At 49.6% G+C, this 27,509-nt stretch overlaps 1 protein-coding gene across 8 annotated transcripts in view; it reads left to right on the top strand.

Moving 5' to 3' along the window:
• The window catches only part of MLPH (melanophilin), a 61,065-nt gene that overhangs the window by 17,191 nt on the left and 16,365 nt on the right, over positions 1-27,509 (top strand). For 3 of the 8 annotated variants that reach the window (XM_075934031.1, XM_075934035.1, XM_075934032.1), the window contains exons 3-11: positions 4,982-5,203; positions 6,811-6,947; positions 10,529-10,567; positions 13,349-13,443; positions 14,818-14,946; positions 15,914-16,115; positions 17,033-17,196; positions 24,346-24,429; positions 26,021-26,209. In XM_075934031.1, coding sequence (XP_075790146.1) covers positions 4,982-5,203; positions 6,811-6,947; positions 10,529-10,567; positions 13,349-13,443; positions 14,818-14,946; positions 15,914-16,115; positions 17,033-17,196; positions 24,346-24,429; positions 26,021-26,209 — 1,261 coding nt within the window. The remainder of the gene's footprint in view (positions 1-4,981; positions 5,204-6,810; positions 6,948-10,528; positions 10,568-13,348; positions 13,444-14,817; positions 14,947-15,913; positions 16,116-17,032; positions 17,197-24,345; positions 24,430-26,020; positions 26,210-27,509) is intronic. The other 5 variants (XM_075934034.1, XM_075934037.1, XM_075934033.1 and 2 more) reach the window with 3 other exon arrangements.

Below are 27,509 nucleotides of genomic sequence, written 5' to 3'. Positions count from 1 at the left end.
TCCTCAACGTGCAACATACAAAGGGTCGGTCAATGCGAGGAACTCGTCACACTGCCTGGCCAACCGGGGAATGAAAACAGGAGGTTGCGTGTGTTTTGATGGCTTGGAAGCAAGGACAAGCCCCCTGCGAGGGCTACAAATGAATGCCTTGTCCTCGAGCACACTGCTTATTTCTGGCTCTGGTTTACGGTGAGGACTTAAAACGAAGTTCTTGCCAGACCATCTTGCTTTCTTTCACGCTTGCCCCATCGTGGACTTGAGAGAAAGGCTCACACTAGCCAGCTGATTTCTCCTCCGGAATCCGCACTGAGCCTGCAGACCAGAGAGCAGGAGGCAGGCTTGCCAGGTGTCCAGTATTGAACTAGACAGTTTGGTATTTTTGCCTCCTGTCTGGTTAAAAAAAAAAAAAAAAAAAATTCAGAAAATACCAGACACCTAAAATGTCTGGTACTTTCTGATTTTTTTTTTTTTTTCCGGCCAGGAGGCAAAAATCCTGGGTGCTTACCGGGTTCCGCAGGGGAGATGTCTGGCCCGGCACAGGGAGGCAAGATGGCAGGCAGCTGTTGACAGCCTGTTAGGGCCAAAAAGCCTCAACAGCATTTCTTAAAGGGGCCACACTGTCTTTTTTTTTATTTTATTTTATTTTGTTTCACTTAACAACTCTCAGGACCCTTTTTTATTTGTTAGGTATTTTTTTCAGAAACCATCTGGCAACCCTGCCAGGAGGGGGGGGCAAATACAAAGGAGTCAGAAGCAGCCGGGACCCCGGGGGGCAAAGTTCTGCAGGGAGTGGCTCTGCAAAAGCAGCTGGAGGCCCCTGGAGGCAGGAGGTGGCCCAGGGAAGCAGCAGTGAGGCTGAGGGTGCAGATTTTAGCTGCTCTGTGCAAGGTCCCAGGACTGGCATCAGAGCAGAGGGCGGATCTGGGATCCCCTTCCTGCCACCAGCAGAAGGGTAGGGAATGCCCTGCGGACGCAAGGGGGTAAGGACTGCCGAGCTGAACTCTTCCACTCCCAAAGAGGTGGGGAGCTGAGCGGACGGCTGAGTGGCGAGAAGGGGCAAATCACTGCAGCCTTGGAGGACCTGTCAGTGACGGGGAGGGGACCAGAATCACCTTGCTGCCCCTTGCCTGATCATGAGGGGCTGTACCAGCCACTGAGTGACCCTTCCCCGGGGAGAAATCCCTCCAGATCTGCTGGCCTTGACACCTGGCTGCAGTGGGGCTGAACTGTGGGGCTCACTGGGGCAAGATTGTGCCTTGCGGGGAGTGTATAGGATGCAGCATCGTAGGTCTAGGTCCGCAAGGCCCTGCTCCTCAAAGACACCCCTCTGAGGCACTATTCTTGCTCCTGCCCCCCTGGTGGGGCCACAGGGGTGTAATGTGCGGATGGCCTAAACCAGCTGTGCTGTGTTTCTAGAGTGACCCCCCCCCCCTCCCGCCCCAGGCTTTGTCCATACTCAGTCTCTGCCTGTCCCCCTCCTTCGGGGGATCTGCCAGCCAGAGCACGGGATGACCCCACCAATGCTTAGGTGGGTAAGGTAGGGTTGCCAGATGGTTTAACAAAAAATACCGACACCCCCTCCCCCCCAAAAAAAAACACCAGGAAAAAATTCTGTTGCAGGAAAAAAAAGTGGGGGGGAGACCAAAGTTGTTGAGCAAAAAAAAACCAGAGCGGCCTCTTTAAGAAATGTTTTCCTTTTCAGGCTTTTTGGCCCTAACACACTGCCGGCGGCCATCCACCATCTTTCCTCCCTGCGCCAGGCCGGACAGCTCCCCTGCAAAACCCGCCAAGCACCCGGGAAAAAATCAGAAAGTACAGGACATTTTAGGTGTCTGCTATTTTCTGAATTTTATTACCATACAGGAGGCAAAAATACCGAACTGTCTGGTTCAGAACCAGACACCTGGCAGCCCTATAAGTGAGCCAGAGTTCAGGGGCCCACTTTCCCTCCTTGTGCCCAGACCCACACGCCACACACCCCCTCCTGGGGTCCCGCCGGTGTTCTCGTTCCTCAGTGCAGACAGGTGACAGTCTGGCCCTGGCCTCCTAGGGTGTGTGGAGCAGGCCTCGGATTGCAGCCGGTGGTGTGTGCTGCCCAGCAAATCACCCTCGGCAACAGGCATTCTGCATTCGGCATAGCCGGCTGTTTCCCAAAATGCTGCTGAGCCTCCATCTGTAAGAGACTTTTCCCCGGTAACTCCATAGCTGCCCCTGCCAGCCACACCTTCGCTTCCTCGTTCTGCAGGGAGCTGAGTAACAAAACTGGCCTTGAAAAGAGTAAACAAAGGCCCCGTGGTTCCTCTGGGTTTACCTGAGAGCTCTTATCTCCTTGGCAGGGCTAGGAAAGGGCTGTGAAAACAGGACAAACTGGTCGAGCGAACATTTCAGGTCTCCCTGAGCCTGGCGTACACACCGGGAAAGTTCTTTGGCCACCGCACGGAGCAAATGTGGGAATTTAACGTTTCCACTGTGGTGGCCCCCGAAGGCCACCCCCAGACCGGGCCCCTGGGGCTGTACAGACATGGAAAATGACTGTCCCAGCTCCAAAGAGCAATTCTCAGAGGTGTCCAGGGCTACGTAGATATATCCAATGGGCTGCCCGACACACCTAGTCCCCTTAGCCTGAGGCGTTCTTCCGTTCCATCCCCCAAGCAGCCGACTGGAGCACATACCTACCCGCTGCTCTTCAGCTAGGATTAAAAATTAGGGTCTGTCTTGGGCACCATCCTCCCTGCCAGAAAGCCACCTTTGGAAAGGGCTAAAAACCAGCCCTCTTCCCGAAAGCAGCTTTTAAAAAGTTGTTTGTAACTCCGGAACAGCACTGGCCCTGACAGTTCACCCCCCACAATGCATTGCTGCAGCTAACTATCGGGAGAACAGCTTATGTGCTGAGGTTTCTAGTCCCCGTGGAACACCAGCGTTAACGACATTCGGGAAAGGGCAGCTTTCCGGCCCTGCCTAGATGGAAAACAAGCCTTCACGGACCCTTCCTACAAATCAAACATCATGCGTCTTCATCTGAACCCAAAAGGCAAATAAGCTCTGGTGTGATATGTACCAGCTCCTGCGCTGCTCTGAGAACAAATAGAAACCCTTCAGGTAATGCGGCAGAGCCTCCGTCAGGACCCTGCTCTGGTTCAGCAGATTGGAATGTGCGTCTTAGCCTTGGCACTTCCTGCATTGAGGATTGCCGGCTGCCTCGACCGGCTGGCCTATCCTAAAAGCAGATGAAATATTTGCCTCACAATGGGCTCTTTCTGCAAGGGGAGTCCCAGCCAAGTTTGCTTTCAAAGCGCACCCTGTCTCAGATAACCCTTCATGGGATAGTCATGAACATCTCACATGCTCGCTTTGTTCGTAACTGACAGGCTGTTCTGAGACCTTCCTACCTTCATTCAACTGTGGCTGTGTCACGGATTTTCAGTGCTGCAGTCCCATGGATTGGCTCCAAAACTGAGAGAACAGATTGTGAAATCTTTGTTCCCCGACTGTAACTACAGCCCTTTGCGGTGAAGACACAGGTCTTCCCACGGTTCCTCTTCTTCTAGAAAACAGGTCGACAGGGACAGCGTCCGAAACCCCAATTCACAGCCAAACTCCGATGAAAATAACCTGGTTCCTGAAGGCCCTACAGGGAAGGGGAGAGAATTTAAAAGCAGAAATAAATGATTGTTGTTATAGTGATGTTGTGTATGTTTAAGTTTTATTATTATTATTTATATAATCTTAGTGCCTAATTACCGTAGTTGTGGACTCTTTTATGCTTGGTGCTGTACAAAGAATGAACAAAAAGACAGGTCCCATGTGCTCACAACCGAAGACAGGAGACCACAGATGATACAGTGGGATCGGGATGTACAAGTAAACAGTGAAACACCAGTGATCAGGGTAGTTAGGGTGTGGACTAGAGTTACCGAGTCTGATCCTCAGCTCGTGTAAACCATTGTAGCTTCAGTGAAGCCCTAAGTGTCCAGGCCTAAGGCTTTTAGCACACCATGGAACCGAAGCCCCAACGGGCCTCTCTTGTAGTTTTAGATTCTGCCGAAATCTTGCAAGAAAAGCTGGCATATGGGGGTTTTGACTGTTTGCAAACAAAACCTTCCAGAGTTGCCTTGATGAATTTCCGCAAACCTTATAGCCAATTTGGCCTTGAATTTAGGATCCAGATTAGGGATGTAAAAACCCATTAAAATAGCTAACTGGTTAAACGATTTAAATTATATGTTAACCGCTGTGGACGCGGTCAGGCTGGCGGCGGCAAGGGACTTGTCCACCGTAGCTGTGGACGGGAATAGGGAACCGCTCCAGCCAGGCCAGGTAACTGGTTAACCTCTTATACCCCCAAATCCAGATCCAAACACTGTTTCTTGGGCTCAGCCCTGCTACTTTCTAATACTTGTCTCATTAGTAATAAGAGTTTGCCTAGAGCAGTTTCAACAAGCCACGGGGCATGGGAGACACTAGTCTTCCACATAACAAGCTCCATGACATTTATAGGAGGCAGAGTTAAATGAAATTATATTTGGCCAAAGTCACACAGGGTAAACAAATCCACACGTGGGCCACGTTCCATACTCAGGTACGCTGATATAAATCCAGAATAGCGCCATTGCTTTCAGGGGTACTCAGCAGAAAGGCAGTATGGCCTAGTGGATAGAACACTATGCTAGGATTCCAGGGACCTGGGTTCTTTCTGCTGCTCGCTCTGCCACTAGGGGACTAGAGGTAAGTCACCCCATGCCTCAGTTTTCCCATCTGTATAATGGGGATAACAATTCTGACCTCCTTTGTAAAACGCCTTCAGTGCTGCGGATGAAGTGCTGTGTGATTACACAGCTGTACAGCAGTGTAACTCTGACCAGATCTGGGGCTGAGGTGTTTAATGGTTCCTGGTGTGTTGGCCAGTCCACAAGCTGCCTCCTGGCTCAGTCCACGCAGCGTAGCCGAGTCTGGCCCTGATGTCTGTGTCTGGCTTTTCCAGGGACCTGAAATGCAAGATTGAAAAGGAGAGCACCAAACGGGAGCTCCTGTCTGATCAGTCCCACCTCAACGAGACCCACTGCGTCCACTGCCTGCAGCCCTTCAAGTTTCTGGTGAACAGCAAGCGCCAGTGCTTGGACTGCCACTTCTACACCTGCAAGAACTGCAGCCGCTACCACAAAAAGGAGCAAGCCTGGATCTGTGACCCCTGCCGCTTAGCCAGGTAGGAGGGCCAGGCTCAGCAGACCTGCGGCGGAAGGGGGTTTTGCAGTGGACTGGTGCTGGAGATGAGTGGCAGTGCGGCCTAGTGGGCGGAGCCCAAGACTGACACCTGGGAGACCTAACTTGCCGCTAGCCCATTGCCTGGCTGGGGCAAGTTGCTTTGTGGCTCCGTGCCTCGGTTTCCCCATCTGTGCAATGGGGATAACAACACTAACCTCCTTTGTGGAGTGTTTTGAACTCTACATGTGAATGCCACTCCATAGAACAAGGTCGGGGGAGGCAAGATACGGCCTGCAGGCCAGATCCAGCTCACCAAGCCTTTGGATCTGGCCCGGAGTCCGTATCCTCTCCTGCATCCCAAACTCCCTTCTGCACCCAGCCTCCATCCCTGACCCTGCACCTCCTCCATAGAAAAGTGCAGCCCTTTACCACTTACCAAAATCTTGGAGTGGGCCCCCAGCAAAAATGATAGCCCACCCCTGTGCTAGGCACTACTATTCTGAGTAACCCCAATGGTTAGGCCAAGCCAGGGTCAAGGATCCCAAAGGAACTCACATGCCAGTTCCCTCTCCAAAGAACTGTGATTGTTGTAGTTGGGGGGGCAGTTCCTGTTCTTTTTGGGTCACTTTCTCAGACTTCCCTGGGGCCCCTCTGCTAGAGCTAGAGCAATTCATGGAGGTTAGGTCCATCATTGGCTATTAGCCAGGCTGGGCAGGAATGGTGTCCCTAGCCTCTGTTTGTCAGGGTCCGGGAATGGGTAACAGGAGAGGGATCACATGTTTTAATCTGGCCCTCCAGCTCCAGGGTCTGGGGCTTGCCCTGCGTGCCATGGAAGCAGCAGCATGTCCCCCCTCCCCCCCCCACTGCTCCAACTCCTAGGCCTAGAGGTAGCCATAGGGTTCCATGTGCTGCCTCTGCCCCAAGCACCGCCCCCACAGCTCCTATTGGCTGGGAATCGCAGCCAATGGGAGCTGCAAGGAGGGCAGAGCCTAGAGACACCCAGAAGGGGAACATGCTGCTGTCTCTTGAGGAGCTTCGTGCAGCCTGGAACCTGCACCCCTGAGCCCCCCCCTCCCCACAACACCTGTCCCAGTCCAGGGCCCCCTCCCATCCTCCAAACCCCTCAGTCCCGGCCCAGAGCCCCCTCTAGCACCCCAAGCCTCTTATCCCCGCCCCACCCTAGAGCTCGCACTCCCAGCTACAGCCTCATCCCCTCTCACATCCAACCCCCAGCCTGCAGCTCCTTCCAGCACCCTGAGCTCCTCGTTTCGGGCCTCACCCCAGAATCCTTGCCCCCTCCCACACCCCAGCCCCAATTTCATGGGCATTCATGGCCCTCATACAATCTCCATAGTCTTATGTGGCCCTCTCCCCCCCCGCACCCTGCTCCAAGGGGAAAGGAGGATTCGTATGTGTGTGCCGGGAAATAAACCCGACATCTTGGCTTTCTCTGTGTCTTCCACTGGGGCCCGATCCAGCACCTTCTAAGCTTAAGTCGGCAAGCGCCCTGCTGTGGGTTGGATGGATCCGCTAAGCCACTGGCCAATGGAAGTGCAAGCACCCTGGCTCGGTGCGTAAGTTACCGTCTCTCTCTCTCTCTCTGGGCAGGGTTGTGAAGATTGGTTCCCTGGAGTGGTATTATGAGCACGTGCGATCCCGTTTCAAGCGGTTTGGAAGCGCGAAAGTGATGCGGTCGCTCTACGGCAGGCTGCAGCACGGGCAGAACATGAATCCAGCATTGCTAGGTAGGGTGACAGGCTGTGCTCCTTTTCCTCTGCCTCGCAGGCTTGTTTCACGAATGGCTGTGCGGCCCCCTGTCGATATCCAACATCCCTACGTAAGCGCCTAAGAACGGCCATGGGCCATCAGGCCAAGTGTCCTGTCTTCCAGCCCTGTCCAGAGCCAGATGCTTCCGAGGCAAGATTGAGAACAAGACAATTATTCAGCATCAACTACAGGTTGAACCTCTCTAGTCCGGCTCCCTCAGGATCTGACCGGTGCCAAACCAGAGAATTTGCCAGATCATGGGAGGTCAATATTGTCTAGCAGCATCACCAACACTTCCACTGCTTACTGGGCGGTTGGAGGATATTTAGGAGGTAAATTAGAGATAAATAACAGCACCGGACACTGAGAACCAGGACAGGTGGCTGTAAACAAACTTTATGGGACCGCGGGAAAGTTGGCCATGAAAAGTGGACATCTGGCTCACTAAAATCATGCCAGACCATGGATATTTTGGGACCAGAGCATTCTGGACTAGAAAGGTTCAACCTGTAGTTCCAGCATCTGGCAATCAAAGGTTTACATGCTACTGTTAGTAAATGAACCAAAATTCAATTAATTTGGAGTCATTTAGTTTCTCTGCCACTGACTTTCCTCCATAACCTCTGGCAACTCTTTTAATCATTCTTTGCATCAGTTCCCCAGCTATAACATTTGGATTGTCTCAAGCAGGGACTGAAACTAGGTAAAATGTATCCCGGGCGCAACTTTATTGATTCCAGGGGAGAATGTGGATGTGTGTGGGTATGTATATACACATGTATGTGGTGCAAATATACAAATATACAGATATGGTGCTTTTCAACCAATATTTGCACTGTTGTTTAAAATATCGCTAAGCCTGTAAGGAGGAGTTAGTCCTAGACTAACATTCATGCTTCCTGGTGCAAAGAAACCCAGAGCGTGGCTGCTTTTAAATAATCGACTTGAGTGGAGTGAGGGCAGTTTGCACACATTGAGATGCTAGGCCTGCAGTAAAAGGCCTTTCTCATCTGCTCCTGTTTTCCGCACGCTGATAAACGTTTGCATACTGACTTGCCAGCAGGTGGCAGTGTTAGACAGCATAGCGATTCCCCAGGGGTCACCGATGCCTGGTACAAGATTAACAAGCACATCTGCTGAAGTTGCTGTCAGAATTAAACTCTGGGGATCGGATCGCACAGGAACCAAAGGGCAGTGTGTGGGGGATGCGAATGAGAGGGAGTGTCCCTAGCGCCTGGCAGGTATCAAAGAGACCTGCAGTAAGTACAAAATGGGGGAGGGAGAGCGAATTCAGGGCACATTAGCATTTAGAACATCCCAGCTCTTCTAGACGGAGCATAAGGAGTTACCGACTCTCGTAATTTTATCCTAAGTCTTGCCTTATTTGGTGCTTTGCTTTCAAGCCCTAACTCCTGGAACCTTGTAAGAATCTCTGCTTCCCTTTTTTAAAAAAAATAACCCCTCCATTTCCAGCCTTTCTGGTTGCAGAGCAAAGCTTGATGAACTAACCGAAGCATAAACCCTAGGCTTAAAAAACACAAGGCAAATTAAAAAAAAAAAAAATCCCAACGTTTTTATTTTATTTTTTTTAATCTCATGAATTTGAAGCCAATTGCATGATTTTTCAGGCACAGCTCGTTGGGGTTGCATTGAGGTTGGCGATCTTGGATCAACCGAGATCCATGAAACTGATCCTACCATTGCTAAGGCCTTTGGACCAGGTCTTTGTTATTTTCGAGAGGCCTGAGAGTATTTAAATATGCGTTTGCAATGTGGCAGGCCAGGACTGGATTTATCAACCAAGCTACCATCGGTATGGTACAGCCACCTCTCTAAGGGTATGTCTACACTAGGCCCCTAGTTCGAGGCTAATGTAGGCATTACCCTAGGGAGGCTAATGTAGGCATTCGAAGTTGCAAATGAAGCCCGGGATTTAAATATCCCAGGCTTTATTTGAATGTTCCCGTCCGGTCGCCATTTTGAAATTCCACTAGTCCGAAGTAACTGACCGCAGCTACACGCGGCAGTGAAACAGTTATTCGAACTCAGTCCTTAGTTCGAATGAACTGTTACTCCTCCTGGAATGAGGCGTAACAGTTAATTTGAACTAAGGACTAACTGTTACGCCTCATTCCAGGAGGAGTAACAGTTCATTCGAACTAAGGACTGAGTTTGAATTACCGTTTCACTGCCGCGTGTAGCCACGGGCAGTTACTTTGGACTAGTGGAATTTAAAAATGGCGACCGGACGGAAACATGGAAATAAAGCCCGGGATATTTAAATCACGGGCTTCATTTGCAACTTTGAATGCCTACATTAGCCTCCCTAGTTCAAACTAGGGGGCTAGTGTAGACATACCCTAACTCTGTAACAATGGCCTGCTGCCACTGTGACATAGTATTTCTGCTGTGTCCTTAATGCAAACGGGTCCGGTTGTGTATGATGATGTCAGGGTGGCGGAATTATTTTCCTGCCATGAGGAGCCAGATAATAGTGTGCAGTAGTGTGCCGTGGACATACGTTAATTAAACCTGCATGCCCTTGTTCATTTCCAGAGTCCACTCATTCCCAGAAATATAATTAGAAGCACATGGTGCAGTTATGTTAATTTCATACTGTTTTCTAGATCTGCAGAGCACTTAGCAATATACCCGAAAAGCATTTAAATGTATAGTTTAAAGCAGCACAAAGGGAATACTGAAATGAGGATGAAGAATTATGACTTGCTTCATCCTTTTTCATCCCAGAGGGGATGGTAACATTTCGTTTTCAATTGAAGACACAGGTAAATTGGCAGGCTTCTTTCTCTGGAGTTACTCATCTGATAATAACTAGGATTGACTATGGGCAGCGTGATAGAGGAGGACTAGGCCTTAGTGGCTTGTGTGGCATCTTTTCATCCAGCAGAGACACTGCCAAGTCCTACATGCTGCAGGGAATGGAACTGTAAGCGTGTGCGTTTCGTCCTATTGAAACTGACGGGACTGCTCGAATGCTCAACATGTAGCTTAATTACACAAGGGAGTCAGGGTCTTAAGTGGTTGATAATGTTGTCTGAAAAATGCCCAAGTATATCGGTCTGTCCTCCTTTCCTTCCCTGCCTGGCTTGAGACACACAGGGAAATGAATGAGTCTTGCAGCATGCCTTGCACTTCAGAAGTGTCTGCCCCACTGGGGAAGGGATCTGAACAGCGGAGGAGTGTTCCCGCCAAGATCGGCCCCTGCCAGGCAGCTGCGGATGGTTCGCGCTCATGCCCAGGCTCCTTGTGACCATCACTTGTCACACAGTCTGTCGTCAAGGCCTAAACCATTCAGAGCCTCTCTGGCGCCTGCAGCCTGCCAGTGTAATCCCAAGGCCCGGGAGTGACTTTACAAGCAAGCGGCCGCTTTCTGCCCCAGCTGCGGTTTCTCAGTGGCGGGAAGGCAGAGCCTCATGCAGGGGTAGCCAGCCGGCAGATTACCGAGTCTGCCTCCTGCTGAGCGTGGTTGGGCGGTTGCTTGGTGTAACACACCTGTAAAAAGTGTTTCTTTTCCCCCTCGGCTTTTCTTTGCCCTTAGGTGTCCACGACAGAGTTTACAGCTTGCCAGACATCAACCGTAAGTCAGCTTTTCAGTGCATCTAACAGGAAATGGTAGCGGGGCTGGCTCTCACTGTGGGCATCCCCAAATCTGCTTTCCTGGTTCTTTTGGCTCCCAGAAGCCCAGAACTGTTGTACACTTTGAACAGTAGATATTGGGGGGATAGGGGTTGGAAAATTGGAGCCTCCGTACGTTCAGTCTTTCACTCTAACCTGCAGTGGGGCAGCCGTGCTCCGAATCACGTGCTGAACTTTAATAATGTGAGTCGTCCTGTGTAAGACGGTGGGACTACACGTGTTTAAAGTTAGGCAGTGAGAATCACAATGGCTCCCATTCCTACGGACGGGTGTGTCATGGCTCCTTCCCCACTCTGGCATGATAAATGCAGAAGTGGGGGCCAGCAAGTGTTCCCCAAAGCCTTATCTACCAGGCTTTGGTATCAAACTCCCCCCAAAATCTTAAAAACCTAGATCTTGGGAATAAAACTTCCGCTGCCACCACCCAAATGTTGATAAAGAAACCAGGGGAAAGATCATTTGGGAAATCTTACCCCTAAAACAAAAATCAGGGCACACCATTAACCACTGCCAGGTTAATAAAAGAAAAGAAAGAACTTTTATTATTACAACAATATTCTGGCTGCAAGTACAGGGGGGACGGGGAGCAAAGCAGAGCAAAGCCACGGAGCCCGAGGGCAGCAGGATAGCCACAGCGCGTCTGGGCTGTCCCGCTGCCCCCGTGCTCCGCGGCTTTGCTCCGGACGCCTGTGGTACAGCAGCTGGGGCGCTGCCGGTTGGTCCCGTAGCGCCGCTCTGGGTGCCACTGGACCAACCCAGCAGCACCCCAGCTGCTCTGCCCCAGGTGTCCCCTAGTCAGCAGCTGCTGAAAATGACCAGTGGCTGACTACAGGAAGCCCCTGCCCCGGGCTTCCTGGAATCAGCCGCTGATCAGTTTCAGCAGCAGCTGACTTGGGGATGCCTGGGGTTCTTAAGTTGAATCTGTATGTAAGTCAGAACTGGTGTCCAGATTCAGCCACTGTTGAAACTGATCAGTTTCAGCAGCGGCTGAATCTGGACGCCAGTTCCGACTTACATACAGATTCAACTTAAGAACAAACCTACAGTCCCTATCTTGTACGTAACCCGGGGACTGCCTGTATAATGACTAGAGAGGAAGGTAACAAAATATACTCATGGAGAAACTCCATGGGCCTAGAACTTAGTTACAAAGAAAAGCCAAAACATCTTTTAAGCAGTGCCAGATCTCAGATCCCATACCCAATCCATAAAACAATAAAACCTAACGAAACTACCTAAACTTTACCCTACTTACAGAAAATGAAGAATGGTGTCTTGGAGAGAGAGAGAGACATGCTTGTCCCTCTCTTGTCTCTCAGAGAGTTCTCTGCAGCTACAAAGGAGAAAGGGAAAAAAAAAAACCAAATTCCTTTGTCCCAGTTTGAAAAGTCCCACCTACATTCTTATTGGTCTCTCCACCTGGCTAGGTGTAGTTAACCCCTTAATCCCCAGGCTGCTGGCTAACCCTCATAATCATGACAGGGTGTTTCGTCCCTCTCGGGGTTGGCCAACGAGCTCCCCAGGAATTTTGCTGTTTGGGGTTGTGCCTTTATCTCTGCTTTCCAAAGCAGTATGGAGTAGGGGTGTAAAATCCCATTTCAATGTAATGTTTAACTGGGTAATCGCTTACACCGGGGCTGCTCCAACCCCCACTCACCTGCCACAGCCAGATTAACACAGAGTGCTGAAGAGGTCTAGATTTTCTATTCATAGTCCCTGCCATACAGGGCCAGTGAGAATCAGGAGGAAAACTGTACTGGACCGGATTTAGAGGTGAAAATGAGCAAATCTACACTGGGGTAATGGATGCGTTAGTCAGTAGCTGAGACTCAGTGAGGTTCTCTGAGACTCACGCTAATCTCCTGTCCCATAATTTAACATGAATTTGGCCTAGTGAGTCCGTGGTGGGGCATTTCATACAGCAGAGAGCTGGCAGATGGGTCTGCAGCAGGAACAGCGGATAGTCAGAGAGTGTAAGATAATATAAGAGGACAAGGAACCCACGGCCACACACATCACTGTCACCAAGACACGTGTCTGGGCCCGTCGGTACCAGGAACGCTGGCCTCTATCTCAGCTAAAGGAGGCCTCCTTTTGTGGTACTGGGGTGATAGTGGGCAATCCGTGGACCAGCCGCTAGAGGGAGACATGCTCCCACGCTAAGGCAGGGTGTTGGAAAGCATGGGTGAAGGCAAGAGGCCAATAGGAGCAGGAGCTGGCTGGAAGAGGCGCTATGAGAGAAACACCAGTTAGGGCCGAAAGTCAGGGTGCCATCTCTGAGACCTATTGGCTTCCCCCTCTCCCATCATCAATAAAAAGGTCCTCGTGCCAGCCATTGCTAACTGTTAGGGAAATATGCGGAAAGTCATTGGACACCCCCCCCCCCATAACACAATAAGTGTATTTTACCATTGTGTACCCCCAAAGACCCTGACCCCATAACACAGCAAATGTATACTCACACACAGACCCACATCCCATAACATACACAATAAGTGTATTTTTATGTTTAATTGTTTAGCAAATTACATGTTTTCATCAGCAACCCCGGCAATAGGAGTCAGGCCAGGCGGGTTAAAAGCCAGCCAAGTAGCAACCCAAGAGCAGCCAAGAGAGCATGTCACTCTGGCCAGGGAATGGCTGGATTTCTTCCGCCAGCCGCTCGGCAATCCAGCCGCTGGGTGCCAAGCCCTTGATGCGCGTTTCCTTGTGCCCTCTCCAGGGGAGTGCCAGTGGCGCGCCGGCAGCGGGGTGGGCACGGAGAGCGAGGACGAAGACGCCCTCGTGGACGGCGCAGAAGCTGAGCACTACACGAGGGTGAGCGTTTACCGCGGGGGCCGGGCCCTGCCTCGTTCTGCAGCGTGGGCTGCGCTCTTCTCCACTCTGGGCTGTCCTGGCTGCGGGGAGCTGTCTTTGCCATGCTCGGCCTAGTGGGCACAGCTCTAGGCTGATCTGGGTTCTCGTCCTGGGTCTGCTGGGTAACCTGCACGTCCCCTCTGTGCCTCGGTCTCCTTCTCTGTACATTGGGGATAATAATCTTGACCTTCCTTTATACAGCACTCTCAAGATGAAAATGAGCTAGTTCTTGGTGAATAGATTCTACCCGTCGCATTTCATTGGGTGCCTTTTCATACCATGGGTCAGCCTCTTAGCGAACTTCAGTACCGCTCCCCTCCCACCCCCATTACATCATTGGCATTGTCTGGGGAGACAAGTGTTTGTTTCAGTTCCTTTTTCTAAGCTGTCCTTCCTCAGAACTGTGCGCGCACTACGGCCCTTACAGCGGCACAGCTGTCTCACGGCAGCAGCACTGCTGTAAGGTGTCCCGTGGAGCTGTCACACGCACGCACATGCGCTCAGAGCAGCAGTAGCTATCCCAGCGGGAGAGCCTCTCCCTCCAACATAGCGCCGCTCACCCCGGCGCTTCTGCTGGTGACACATCAGCCAGGGGTGTGATTTTTCCCACACCCCTGTCCAACAGAAGCTTTGCCGGTGCAGACACCGTCTCATTTTGGGGGAGGATCTCATAAAGGGGCGTGGGCCTCCGGCAATGAAGGGTAAAACTCTGCATGTGCCAGATAAATGGGATCTAACTGCAAAGCTGCAAGAGGTGTTTTAAGGCGCGGAGAGGGCCTGGCCTCCTGGCTATTCTGGACTGATGCCCAGGTGAAAAGGGGACATTTTTGGAGGATTCCCACAGCAGCTGTTGGAATTCTCTGTGGCATTGGAGCCAATCTCACTTCTCCATAACTCTTTAATCAGGGTCTCATCCACAGCCCAGCAACGTGTGGTCTTGAGCTAAAGATCGCTGAATTCAAGGGGAATCTTTCTGTTCACGTCCAAGTATGCGGGCATGGACCTTGCTCATCTGATCCATGGCACTATTGGCTGGCGTTCCCACCCTCATGTGCACACCTAGCCTTGAACCGGGAAGAAATGTGATCCCCCTTTCTGCCCTCAGCCACCCATAATGCTCCATGGATGTGTTAGCAGGGCGGCCTGGCAGAAAGCGAGCCACGTTCCCTCCCTAAATCCAATCCAGCAAACCTGCACCGTGAGCCACCAGGAGAGAGGAAAACACCCCCCCAGGAACATAGGCAGAGAGAGGGCGTACTGGGCAGAGTCCCCTTTTTAAGGCTGAGTTGTGTTTACCATGAATTATGCTTTCTTGCACTTTCTATGCTTTCTAAGATGCGCAAGACAAAGCGCCTGCTGTCTGTCCACCCCTTTGATTTTGAGTTGGACTCAGAATATTCTGCTCAATCACGTCGTCAGTCTATGCAGCTTTCGCAAACTCCGGTCAACCAGGATGGCTTCCAGGTACTTGGGCGGTGGTAAGGGATTGCTGTTCTCTCTTTCCTTGCTCCCTCCGGTTTCTTCTCTTCCGCGTGGAGTTTCCAGCGAGGTGATGCTGATTAGCTTCTGCCCTTGCTTTCTTTTCTGCCACATGGACCTTTCTTCCGAAGGCCGCTGAGGACTGGGGAGCTAGACGGCAGGAGATTCAGAAGAGCTTGTGGCTGCTGATCTCATTTTCTTCTGGGTTTTATCACTTTTTTTTGAACAGGCCCCTGCAGGTTAAGTCTATTTCTTGGTGCTCCCACAAGCACACGTGCTCAATTCATGCCTAGCCTCCACGGTAAGGGATGAAGTTGGCTTCTTGTGAGTCCAGCCAGCTTCTCTGGCTGGAGATGGAGAGCAAGGCAGGTTGGGAGTTGTAGTCCTTGTGCCCAGCCCTGCAGCACTGGTCCTGGCACAGCTTGTTGGGGAAAGGAGCAGGAAATGGAACAATAACATTTTGTTTTAAAAGTTAACCAAAGCTTGGCGATTTCAGACTCTGAAATGAGGTTGATGAAGATTTTGGGCCAAACCATTTAGGATGGTTCTAGCCTGTCCTCAGGACAGGCACTGTGACCGCAGCCTGTGAGGAAACCGTATCTTTAGAAAGCTTCCAAATAGAATCCGGATTTGGGGAGCCATGTTAGTGTTGAATCGGTAAACGGACTAGACACTTGAAAAGCATAGATGTGTGGGCAGAGATTGTCAAAGCTGCTTAGGGGATTGTGAGACCTAGTTCCAATTAGAACGGTGAGGTGTCTAAATCCCTTTAAGCAACTATTTCAGATGCCTCCTGTTTTTAGATGGTGGTTCAGGAATTGGAAGTAGAAAGTGGCTCCATTAATTTGCCGGTGCGGGGAGGGGGGAATAACCTGCAAATATTTTGCTCAGAAGTGGTTTGTGGGACCAGACAGCCCACTGTCTGGTCCTGACCAGTGTCCCCTTTCGTCAGCCGTTCCCAGATTTCCCAGATGCCGGGGAGGACCCCTCCCGGAAGGAGACGATGGTCGCAGAGGCAGACCTGGCTGCCGTGTTCCACCAGATCCTGCAGGAGCAGGGGCAACACGTCACCCCTCCAGAGCAGGAGTTTAGCACCGAGCTCCGGCTGACCGTGAACTCCCAAAGGAAGAGCATGGAAAGAAATCCCAAACTCGGTAGGCCACACTGACAAGGGTCCGTCTGTCCCAGCTGAGGAAGAGCAGCTGGCCTGCAGTCCTCTCGGAATGGAAACGTTAGGGGTTAAAAAATAACTCACCTATGACATCACAACACAAAACCCTAACCACGCATTTGATTGGCACGTGCAAATCCGCTTACACAGAGAGCTGGTCTTTTCTAGCAAGGGCTGTCACTTACCTATTCCCCAGCCTGACTCCCTCCCACTCTAGGTTGTGCTAGATCTCGCAGGCCTTCCTTACTTAGCAGGTCAGATGAAATAAAAGTGAACAGGAGTGTGGTAAGCAAGACACAAGGAGTCCTCCTTCTGCTCTACTTTGAGCTGATGAGGCCTCAGTTGGAGTATTGTGTCCAGTTCTGGGCACCCCATTTCAAGAAGGAGGTGGAGAAATTGGAGAAGGCCCAGAGAAGAGCAACAAAAATAATTCGAGGTCTAGAAAACATGAGCTATGAGGGAAGACTGAAAGAATCGGGATAGTTTAGTTTGGAAAGGAGAAGACTGAGAGGGGACATGATAGCGGTTTTCAGGTGTCTAAAAGGGCGTCACAAGGAGGCAGGGGAAAAATTGTTCTCCTTGGCCTCTGAAGACAGGACAAGAAACAATGGACTTAAACTGCAGCAAGGGTGGTTTAGGTTGGACAATAGTTGGACAGGGTGGTGAAACACTGGAATAAATTGCCCAGGGAGGTTGCGGAATCTCCATCACTGGGGATATTTAAGAGCAGGTTGGACAGACACTTGTCAGAGATGGTCTAGACGGTGCTTGGTCCTGCCACGAGGGCAGGGGACTAGACTCAATGACCTCTCGAGGTTCCTTCCAGTTCTAGTGGTCTATGATTCTATTCTATTCCCTGCCCTGAGCTTCCAGTGACTTGAACCCATTCTGCCCCCAAAGACAGCCCATGGAACGAGAGGCACCGACCCCAGTACTCAGCGGATATGGACACTTCCGATGACGACATCAAGGGAGCCCAGAAGTTCCCTGTCTACCAGACCCACCACGTGAAACGCAGGAACAGAGCCTCCTCCCAGGAGAATATAAACTACTCTGGAAACCAGGTAACCAAGGGATGGTAACCCATTCCCAGTGGCACGTGGGATTATCTCCGTGGCTGGGATGCCACAAGCTAAGTCACCCGTGAAGCGTAGCCCATGCAGGATTGTTCAGGCAGGTGGGGCTTTGCTGCAGTAAAACAATAACCTTCTCCAGATCATTATGGAGTGGGCAGCCGTGCTGGTGGACCATGGCAGGGCAGAGAGAGCACTCTCTGTGCAATCAAGAAAGCAGCTCCCACTGCCTGTACCACGGCAACCACTTCCACGCCTCACCCCACCACCCTGTTATGAAGGGCCAGGAATGCCGTGGCCAGGAGTCGAAGCACCAGACCCACAAGACCAGCGAGTCCCTGGTTATAGAGAGAATCCACATGCGGCTGGGTATGCTTGTTTTGCTGCCCCGCTGCATTGCCAGAGAGTCTAGGGCAGTGTTTCTTAAACTATGAGGCAGTCGGAGGTGTGCTGTGGAGAACAGAGTTCAAAATGGCTGCCCTTAAAGGGACAAGTGACTTTTTTTTCCTCAACAAAAAATCCTTGGTGTGCCACTTTTTTTTTTTTTTTTTTAAGATTGTTTGATGTTCCTCGGTCTTAAAAAGTTTAAGAAACACTGGTCATGGGCCTCTCTCAAGGTATTTTCCTGGTTCCATTTATTATGGCTGGCTCACAGGCACCTAGACAGTGCTGTCCCATGCCACAGCATGGCCCATGTTCTGCTCGTGGATCCAGAAGGACAGCGGGTTGATTCCCGTGAGAGTTGCACCAGCATAAACAGGGGTGGCTCTGGTGAGGCACCTTTAAAGCCCACTGATGCTGCCAAGTGATGTGCCTAGCCAGAGAAAGACCAGATCCATCCATCTCTCCCCCCACCTTTTCACACTGAACGGCTCTGCGCCTCTCATCCCCACTCCGTCCTCTTCACCGCCCTGCGTTTGCAGCTCAGCAAGAAGAGGAAATGGAGTTCTACCTCACGCTGCCTTTAGCTGCAGTAAGAAGGCCAGCCTGGTCCATTTATTCTATAAGCTGCCTGTCATTCCCTCTGCACCAGAGAAAGACTCTACTCACCTTTACTGAATGGGTCAGTGCATTAGGAGCAGCTAACGCCTTGGAACGGGATCACTGCTCCTTTCGTGATCCTCTTCTTCCTGAGTAGCGCCTGAAGTGTTCTAACTGCAGTCGGAAACGGGTGCTCTGCTCTGTCACTTACATGTGAGTGAGGCTCAGGGTGAAGCTGCAAATGGTGCTTATTCTCGGGTGGGGAGAAGGGAGTCTGGTTTTTCCCCCCCGGGGTTGAAGGCTTTAAACAGATTACAAAACCACAAGTTGAGTCAACCGACAGCCTTGCTCGTCTGCTGAATGAAAGCACACGCTGGTGTTTGGATAAACAGGTGTGAAGGTAACTCACAGGCTAATTTCCAATCTACATTTACAACAAGTGGAGCAGTCTAGGTTCTTTGCACATCCCAAACACCGGCTGCAATCAGTGGGCGTCTAGGTGGGGGAAACAAATATGCAATCTAACACCAAGAACATTAAATCTGAGGCTGACGTGCTGAATGCTAGTTTTAGTCAAGACTGCCTCAGTTTCTTCAATGCATACTGTAATTACTGCTGCCCACTGCTTCTGGAACAGCAATCTGAAGCCGTCAAGAGGTGGAGTGTCCACAGTTACCTTTGGGTCATTTGTGCCAATGGTTAATCACCCTGGCTGGTGTGTTTAAAAAAAAAAAATCAAACCCTTGTGCCTTAGTCTTAGTGTAATCATTATGGCACGAATATGACTTTAAAATCCTCCACATTCTGACTTTAAAATCACGGGATTCTCCATAAAAGTTGGGGTGGAGGGTTCCTACTGGACCTCTGGTGTCTGAGTCTTTAAGGGCAGGATCCACTTCTTCAGGCTTTTTCTGCATTCATGAGACCTGGAAACTGTCTTTGTAAGAAGCTTAAAATATAGATTCTCTCATAATCACTTGTCTCCAGGGATCTGTACGAAACAACGATATGAGAGCTGGCAACACTGGAATGATGTGTAAACACACAACTGGACCCCTGTTTAGGGCCCAGTCCTTCTCCCATGGAAGTTGGTGCTAACGCTTCCACTGGCTTTAAGAGAACAGAAACAAACCATTCGACGGGACAGTACTTCCATTGTCATTTGCTTTTTGAACAGAATGTTTTATCAACTCTCCTCAGTTTCCCTCCAAAAATCCCCCTAGTCATATGTGTCTCAATGGAGTTACATGCTCCTGGTTTTCTCTTCAGTGTTTTTCTTTATATTTTTCAATGTTGGCACAACTAAAGGCTGGTCCAAACCCCCAGGAAATCAGTGGGCATAGACTCAGGTCCAAAGTGAACAGACTATATAATGGATGAACTAGTTTTCTGGGATACTTGTATGTGGAATACCCCTGTTGCCTGTTTCCAGTTCAGGGTCGAGATGATCTCACATGCAAAAGCAAACAAACAAGCACCCAATTTCTGGAAGGTTCCAGATGTCTCCTGGAGCAGATGACTTACAAGGAGAGGCTGAGGGATTTGGGTTTGTTTGGTCTGCAGAAGAGAAGAGTGAGGGGGTATTTCAGAGCAGCCTTCCACTCTCTGAAGGGAGGTTCCAAAGAGGATGGAGAGAGGCTGTTCACAGTAGTGACGGATGGCAGAACAAGGAGCAATGGGCTCAAGTTGCAGTGAGGGGGGTCTAGGTTGGCTATGAAGAAAAACTATTTCCCTAGGAGGGTGGTGAAGCACTGGGACGGGTTCCCTAGGGAGGTGTTGAAATCTCCATCCTTAGAGGTTTCTAAGTCCTGGCTTGACAAAGCCCCGGCTGGGATGATGGAGTTGGGCTTGGTCCTGCTTTGAGCAGGGGGTTGGACTCGATGACTCCTGAGGACTCTTCCAGCCCCATGAGTCTATGAATCTTCATAGGGCAATTGAGGTTTTGGCTGCAGATCCTCAGCTGGTGTAAACTGTCCTTGCTCCACTGACATGACCAGGCAAGGAGCTGTCCTCTACTGTCTAGTTTATGTTTAAAAACAACTTTCAGGGCCGAGCACTTGTCTGCCAGCCCTCGTCGTGCAGCACGATTACAGCTCCTAATGGAGATCAATGGGGGACGCACCCGCTCGACTCTGACTGGTGCTACCTAGACAGGCTTTACCCAATTGATTGGAACCTTAAGGGCTAATCAGATTGTACCTTCAGCTGCATGACTGAGCTGTGGCAGTTTCACAGCACAGCTCTGTGTAACCGTATTACTGCTGAAATCGCTCAGCAGACCCCCGTCGTGCTCGAGGCTGAATCGTGCGCTCGGTTACACTCCTGTGACCTCCTGGACTTACGTGGGCCGGGGTGGTTGGAACAGAGGTACAATGCGGCCTTGGGAAGGTTTGGCTGTCAGGGACTCAGGGTGGACTTAGAGGCTAACCCAGTCTTAATTCCTGTTGTGGCTAGCTAAAACTTTCAGAGCTTGGAAGAACAGCCTCTGGTGTCCTCTAGGAGCCCTTTCAATGGCATTCTAGATTTCTAGGTGGGTTTTTTGTGATTGGACTTTCTAACCCCTTGGATTGTTAACACAAGGCCGTGCGTTGTCGCGCTTTCTTTCTAAGTCCTTCAAGCGGGTGGTCAAGTTGTTGCCTTCTCCAGAGTCCTGAGTTACTTTCATTATCCACCCCAAGGGGAGGGCTTATATCTGGGAGAATTCATCCCCTAGATCAACTGCAGTACAGAGGTTAGCTACAGAATGGGAACCCAGTGATGCGTAAGAGATCATTGGCCTTCTGTAAGATCTGCGATTCTTAACCAACCACACCCACCCTGCCGTCTGCTAACCGGGAGAGAGGACACTGCAGAACGTCCAGTGTTTGTGCAGCTCACGCCATCCTTCACGGCGAAAACGAGTGTTAGTCGTCACCCCCATCACCATCATCTTCATCACCAGTGGTCAGTCACCATCCGGGTAGCTCCCAAGGTGGGGGCGGCTCTTATAGCATGTTATGCCCATTGAAGTTTGGATGTATGAAGCCTTTTACCTCATTTTCTTATTTGAACTCCTACACCCCGGTATTTTGGGGGTGCTCCTCTCCCTGTGGGCCAGCGTGTTAATTCCCCTTTGTTACAACCATCATGGGCAGGTTACCGCATAGATTTTTTTTTTTTTCTGTTTCATCCCAGCTGCTACTCAGTCGTGTATTTTCTCAGACATTATCATCCAAACTCAGTGGTTATTTTCAAAATCTAAACAAAATCTAAACATATCACAAACATTGATACAAGCTTGGCAGGTTTACTGTTAACTTACTTATGTCAACCCTAACTTATCCGTATAATACAGCAGTCTTTATCTAAAGCCTAATTTGGCTCAGTTAAATATCTTAGCCTGTAGGTTTCCTGCATTTCAGCTTCTAGCCTTAAGGTATCTTCAGGTATTAGTCTCTCATATCCATCTCTTTTAATGGATTAATTTATTAGTGACACAGCTACAAGGCTCATCCTGTTTATTGCCCCTGATGCGATGTAAGCGCTGGTCACATCAAACTCAACAGTATTTACTGCGGCTTCACTTTAGAAGTTATTGGATTACCGCCTCTCTGAGGGTGTAGTGTTACTAAAGGTGCTTTTTACTAAGGATGATAATTACAGTCCTCTTTGCTCTCAAGTACCCATTTGTTACATTCATCTACTGAGCTTACTGTATTCTTTTAAGTGGCTGCAGGCACTCCAAGTTCTTGTAGGGATCTACTTAATCATCTATTAACAAATATAACAGTGACAGGCGAAGAAAAGAAGGAAGCGTTAAAAAAATGCACACATTTTTCTTTCTTGTTTCATGTGCTGGCCACTCATCTTTTAATGAGATATGGCTGATGAGAATGGGTTGTCACATGGAGAAGCATTTCCATTTACAACAGTTTTCATCATTTTTTTTTCTTACCTAAAAGAAAAAAAAGGCTTTTAGAAGGAAATATCATTATTTACCGAAAACACTGATTTCCTTTGAAATGTTCCAAATACTTTCTTATTACATGAAAATGTTTCATTTTGGCCTTTTGAAAATCAAAAAAGGATTTGTCTTCGGGTTTCAAGCTTTGAGTTTTCTACCCTACCTTGTCTTCATTGGCCAGACCAACCAAAACTACAGGCAGCCCTCACCATTCGCAGGGATATGTTTTTGAGCTCACCACAAATAGGGATATCAATAAACACAGGGTGGCGGGCAGTGTTCGCAACACAAAACAACCACATTTTCCTTATAAAATGTATAATGATGCAGTCAATTTAATATTTCCATGGGATAATGCAATAAATGCGTGTAGTAGCTAAAATTTCCCAGAGTGGAGTCGTTGCAGCTTCAATTCCCTTTTCACTTTCAGGCTCCGTTGCTAGAACTCACTGAAAAAGCGTCATCACCCTGGGTCGTGTGCTTGAGTCGGCTCACCGTGAAGATGCAAAACCGTGCTAGCGAGGGCTTCCCATACATAAAACGGAAAAACGTATTGGGTTTTGAAAAGCAAAAAGGAATGTTTTGGTTTTTAATAGGAAAAATCAGAAAATGTCAAAGGAGAGTCGTCTTTGGGTGGCTTTCCATTCAAAAAATGTCCCAGAGAACAGGTACCTTCTTTCAAACATTTCCGTTTCCACTGGTGTCTCAGGGTGTGTCTAGACTACCAGTTTTGTCGACAAAAGTGGACTTTTGGTGACAAAACTATACCTGCGTCTACACTACTGCTGAGTTCTGTTGACAGAACTCGGCAGTTTTGTGAACACCAGTAAACCTCATTCTACGAGGAATAACGCCTTTTGTCGACAGAGCTCTGTCGACAGAAGGCGTTATTACATCTGCACTGTCCTTTGCGTCTACACTCTCATGTCGACAAAGCAGCTTGCTTTGTCGACAGAACTGGATGTAGTCTAGACGCTCTTTGTCGACAGAAGTTTTGTCAACAATATCTGTCGACAAAGCCTCTGTCAACAAAAGCCTGTAGTCTAGACGTACCCTCAGAGAGGAGCCGCTGGGGTGCTAGCTGGCTGAACGGTTTATTGGTGGGAAGTGGAGCTTAAACTAGACTTGAATCTGATCCAGTGTCTTAATGAACATAAAATGATTTTCTTTCTGACGCTGTTCACCGGCCTAGGGATAGTAATAATGGTTTGATGCTGTTGATCAATGACAAACTGGCGTCCACACTGTCGAAACAGAGGGCCAGCTAAAAAAATGCACCATGCCTCAGGAAATATAGCTGGGCAACTTCTCTACTGGAGAATTTCCCTTGTATGCTGCTGGTCCTGACTGACAAATAGGCAAACTTTACACTAGGCAAGCAGCTCTCCTGCCCTACCTCTCTGTGATGTGTGCATGTCCGATCCAAGTTGGCCATGAAGATTCAGATGGAACAAGTTCAAGGTGCTTGAAAAGCCATCCTCTTTTCCCTGCCTCATTCTACAGCAAGCTCCTTGGCTTGTACTCTTGAGTAGAAAGATCTATGCAAATAACTGGGTTTTTTTTATTCACTGGCAATTTTCTGGAAATCCAGGGTTAGATAATGGTTTGCATCCAAAAACACGCTTTTTGAATTTTTTTGTCAAAATGAGAGGCTGAAAACAATTCACCTCAGGTCGAACAAAAATGTTAATTTCAACCCCAAATGAAAAGCTTGGGCTTGATTTCAGGTGTGGGGGGGGGAGAGATTGGGGGTCACTGTTGAAATCTTTTAAATAAAATGGACATTTGGGAATGAAAGTCATTTCATATTGAAAACATTGAACCCAGCGTGTCAAAACAAAACCTTTCCGGGGTTTTTTCCGATTATGGTTTTGACCAAAACAATATGACGGTGTTGATGTGGACTTGTGAAATGTTTCAGTCAACCAACATTTGCATTTCTCTTTCAAAAAAAAAAATTTTGGTGGGAAAATGTTGCTCAGCTCTACTTTTGATTCCCAGAGGCTCTTTTGAAAACCCTCATGGTCTTTCCAATGGTGACCTGTTCTCTATTTCATGCTTAGCCAGTGACACTGGTGACGGGCCCTGTCCTGCGCCATAGTCTCTGTTCTGTTGATTAGATCTGCCCTGTACTATATTCTCGGGCTGGTGATGGGACATGGTCTGTACTCTCTCTCTCTCTCTCTCTCTCTCTCTCTCTCTTTTCGCTGCCATAGATATTTGAGCTCAACAAGCGCATGTCTGCTATTGAACGCATGCTGAACCGTCTGGAGGAAAGAATCATGGTGCACTCAGAAGAGGTAACGGTGTCTGAGTTGGGGGCGTGGATTAGCTCCACTTTAATCCGTTCTCTGCGGGAACAAGGCTGTTTTATTTATATGCATCTGTTCCTGTAGGCGTGTAAACGCTTCCAGAATTGATGAGAATTCCAAGGTTACTCCACAGGAATCAATAGCAACATTTAAATGTACTAATCTGTGTGATGCGAGTAGCAGATTCTAATTGAGGAGGACATTTGTCTTTTCCATGTGATTGCCCCTGTCTGAATGGCCATCAGAATGCCCTCAAGGAAGAAGATCAATTTAATTTTAAATTCTCTTGTGACATTGAATCAGCTGGTGCATGGATAGGTCACTTAGTGCTGCTTTGAGTTTCCAGTTGCAGAATATGTACGCGCTTCGTTTCCTTCACATAGGATTGCAAAGTTAATTGATATAATAGTTGATCGCTCAGCAGAAGGGATAAAAACAATTATAAAGATTCACGCAGGTCTGGCTTGAATGGAGAGTAATTTCTCTCTGGTTAAAATTAAAGACGGGTTCAAGCTGAAATGAGTAGTGCTTGCTCCAGATCTAAACATCATCAAAATGTGAGGGTGTTTGGAGCCACGATTTAAATGTGGTACCTCTCTAGAGCAGAGAAAATTACTTACCATTTTCCAGCTAACTCTGCTGAACTGCCCTTTTAATTTCTGTTTCTTCTTTTTTCCTTGGTGGAAAACTTTGACCCTTTTTTTTTTTTTTTTTTTTTTCCCAGCACAAATTTGAATTCCAAAATATTTTGGTCATAAACTGAAATATTTTGATTTGGAAATGCTTCTAGAGTGCCTCTTGGGAGTTGTCGTTTGTGTTCCTCAGTTCTCATTGGTATGCCAGGCTGCCTGGCCAGACTGTATCTCCCATAATGCACTGTTCTCTTTCGTCTTGCAGAAGGGAAGCAGTGCATCATGGGAGCCTACAGTCATGCTGCATGTCCAAGTGACAGCACTGTATTTCAGCATTTGGATTTCAGACAAAATATTTCCAGTTTTTGACAAATCAAAATCTTTTGCAGAAAGTAGCAACTCAAATGTTGAATCAAAAATTCAATTTTCTGTCCAAAAAGAGTTTTGATGAGAAAATTTTCAACTGGCCCTATTTCTTCAGAGGTCAGTTCCTTAGGGCATGCTGCTCTCAGCTGCCAGGAATATACCTGTCCATCTCTGGATTGGATCGGTACTTTAGCCTGAGTTCTCAGTTGGAGCTGACGTATTGTGAGCTACAGTCTGCCTCTTGGGTGAGTGGTAGAAGCTAAGGGGTGATTATGTAACCCTCCTTCACATGGTGTGGCTCTCTCTCCCACTGTGGTAGGGTCCTGTAGCTATTTGTGTCGGCACTGCATCTCAGGGAGAAGGGTGACTATTTTAGATCCAGAGGTGCTGGGTTTGAATTCTGCTGCCAACAAAAGACCCAAGAGCATTGCATTACATTTGATCAGATAAATTGACTGAATAAACTCTCTCCTTTATCCTTTTGCTCACATAGAAATATCCCAGGAAGCCTAAACATACCCACACCATTCGGATCGCATGACCACCAACAGACTGAGCATTGCTTATTTTTCTCCTTCTAGTCTCCGGCCCCTGAGTCCCACACCGATCCCGATGTGGAAGAGGAGGAACTGAAGAGGAAGCTGGAAGAGTTAGCCAGCAACATCAGTGACAAAGAAGATTCTTCTGAGGAAGAGGAGGAAAGGGGGAAGGATGAACCACAACCGAAGATGAGTTCCTACAGCAGTGACCTGCCCAGTAATGCTCAGAAGGTAGCGTGTATCCTACCGTCTAAAATTCAGTTCCCGTTCTCACGTCAGTCTCCATATTTCCATTTCTGTTCCTACTCTTCCTTTCCTCTTAACATCCTATGATGGCACCATAGACAATACCGACTGGCTTTTCCTGTGCCCTGTCATGGACACCCAGTGTTAGCAGCTAAGATCTTTGCCTCTTCACCTTGCCTGGATGGCAAGAGCATGGGACAGAGCGTGAGAGAGGGGCAGACCAGTTGTCCTCAACCTTTACCATACTGGCACCTCTCCCATGCCCGGTTTCCATCTTCCACTTAGCAAGAAGGGAGCGTACGGTGGTGCCGGAAGCTTGTAGTTGAGACAAAATAGTGGGAAGTGGTGAAAAAATGGAAGGTTTGCTCAATGTTGAGTAGGTGTGCGTGGCAGGGAGCCCAGGTCATTGGAGGGCTCCCTAGGGATGTGAAAGGTGACCTGGTTAACCATGAGGGGCTGGAGCAGCTCAACGGCCGCCGCAGGCAGAGGGCAGTTTCCACCTGTGGGGCCTGCTGCAGACAGGGGCGCTCCAGCCCAACCAGAGCCGTCCCGTCCACAACAGGCCTGGGCACACCACAGGTGGTGGGCAGGTCGCTCCAGCCCAGCTGCAACGGGTGGGGGAACTGCCCCCGCCCACCCCCTTTAATCGGTTAGCCAATTAAAGGGGATTTTACATCCGAGGCCACAAGCTTCATTTTGATTTCTGCCGCGTGGCGGACGGTGGCTTAGGAGAGAGGCGCCCTTCTCCCGGCAGCAGCGAGGTCCCGGCATGAGATCATGCCAGCTCCGTACTGTCGGTGGGGCGGGGTGCCAGGCACAAAGAGAAACCAGCCTGCGCCCGTGAGTCTCTGCGTCCGGGTGGACTGAGGTGGGTCCACGCAGCGGGGTGGGGCAGAGCAGCGTTGGCTTTGGCTCTGAGAACTGGCCCACTCCAGCCTGAGCGGGAACGGGGGCAGTTCTGCGTCGCCCTGCGGCGCGAGCCCCACTCAGCTGCCCTGGGCTCGGAGACTCCCTGGGGCAGGGAGCGTTTCTGCAGTGCAGCCGTCCCACTTCCCCCATGCAGGCTGCAAATGGGGGCACCAGCGTGTTGTATCCACTGAAGGGACGGGGGCCCAGGCTGGTGCCATCCCAGCCGGGCACTCGGTGTTACTCAGGGCCACTCCAGGCTGCTCTGGGGATCAGGCTGGGTGTGGGGATCGGGTCTACCACAGCCCTGACCCTTGTCTGCTTCCTGAAGAGCAGGGGCAGGGCCTGAGGGGCTACCTCTGAGGAGATCCACTGCTCC

This window comes from Pelodiscus sinensis, chromosome 7 (genome assembly GCF_049634645.1).
Source record: "Pelodiscus sinensis isolate JC-2024 chromosome 7, ASM4963464v1, whole genome shotgun sequence".
NCBI lineage: Eukaryota > Metazoa > Chordata > Testudines > Trionychidae > Pelodiscus > Pelodiscus sinensis.
This window is presented reverse-complemented; position numbering and strand designations above follow the sequence as displayed.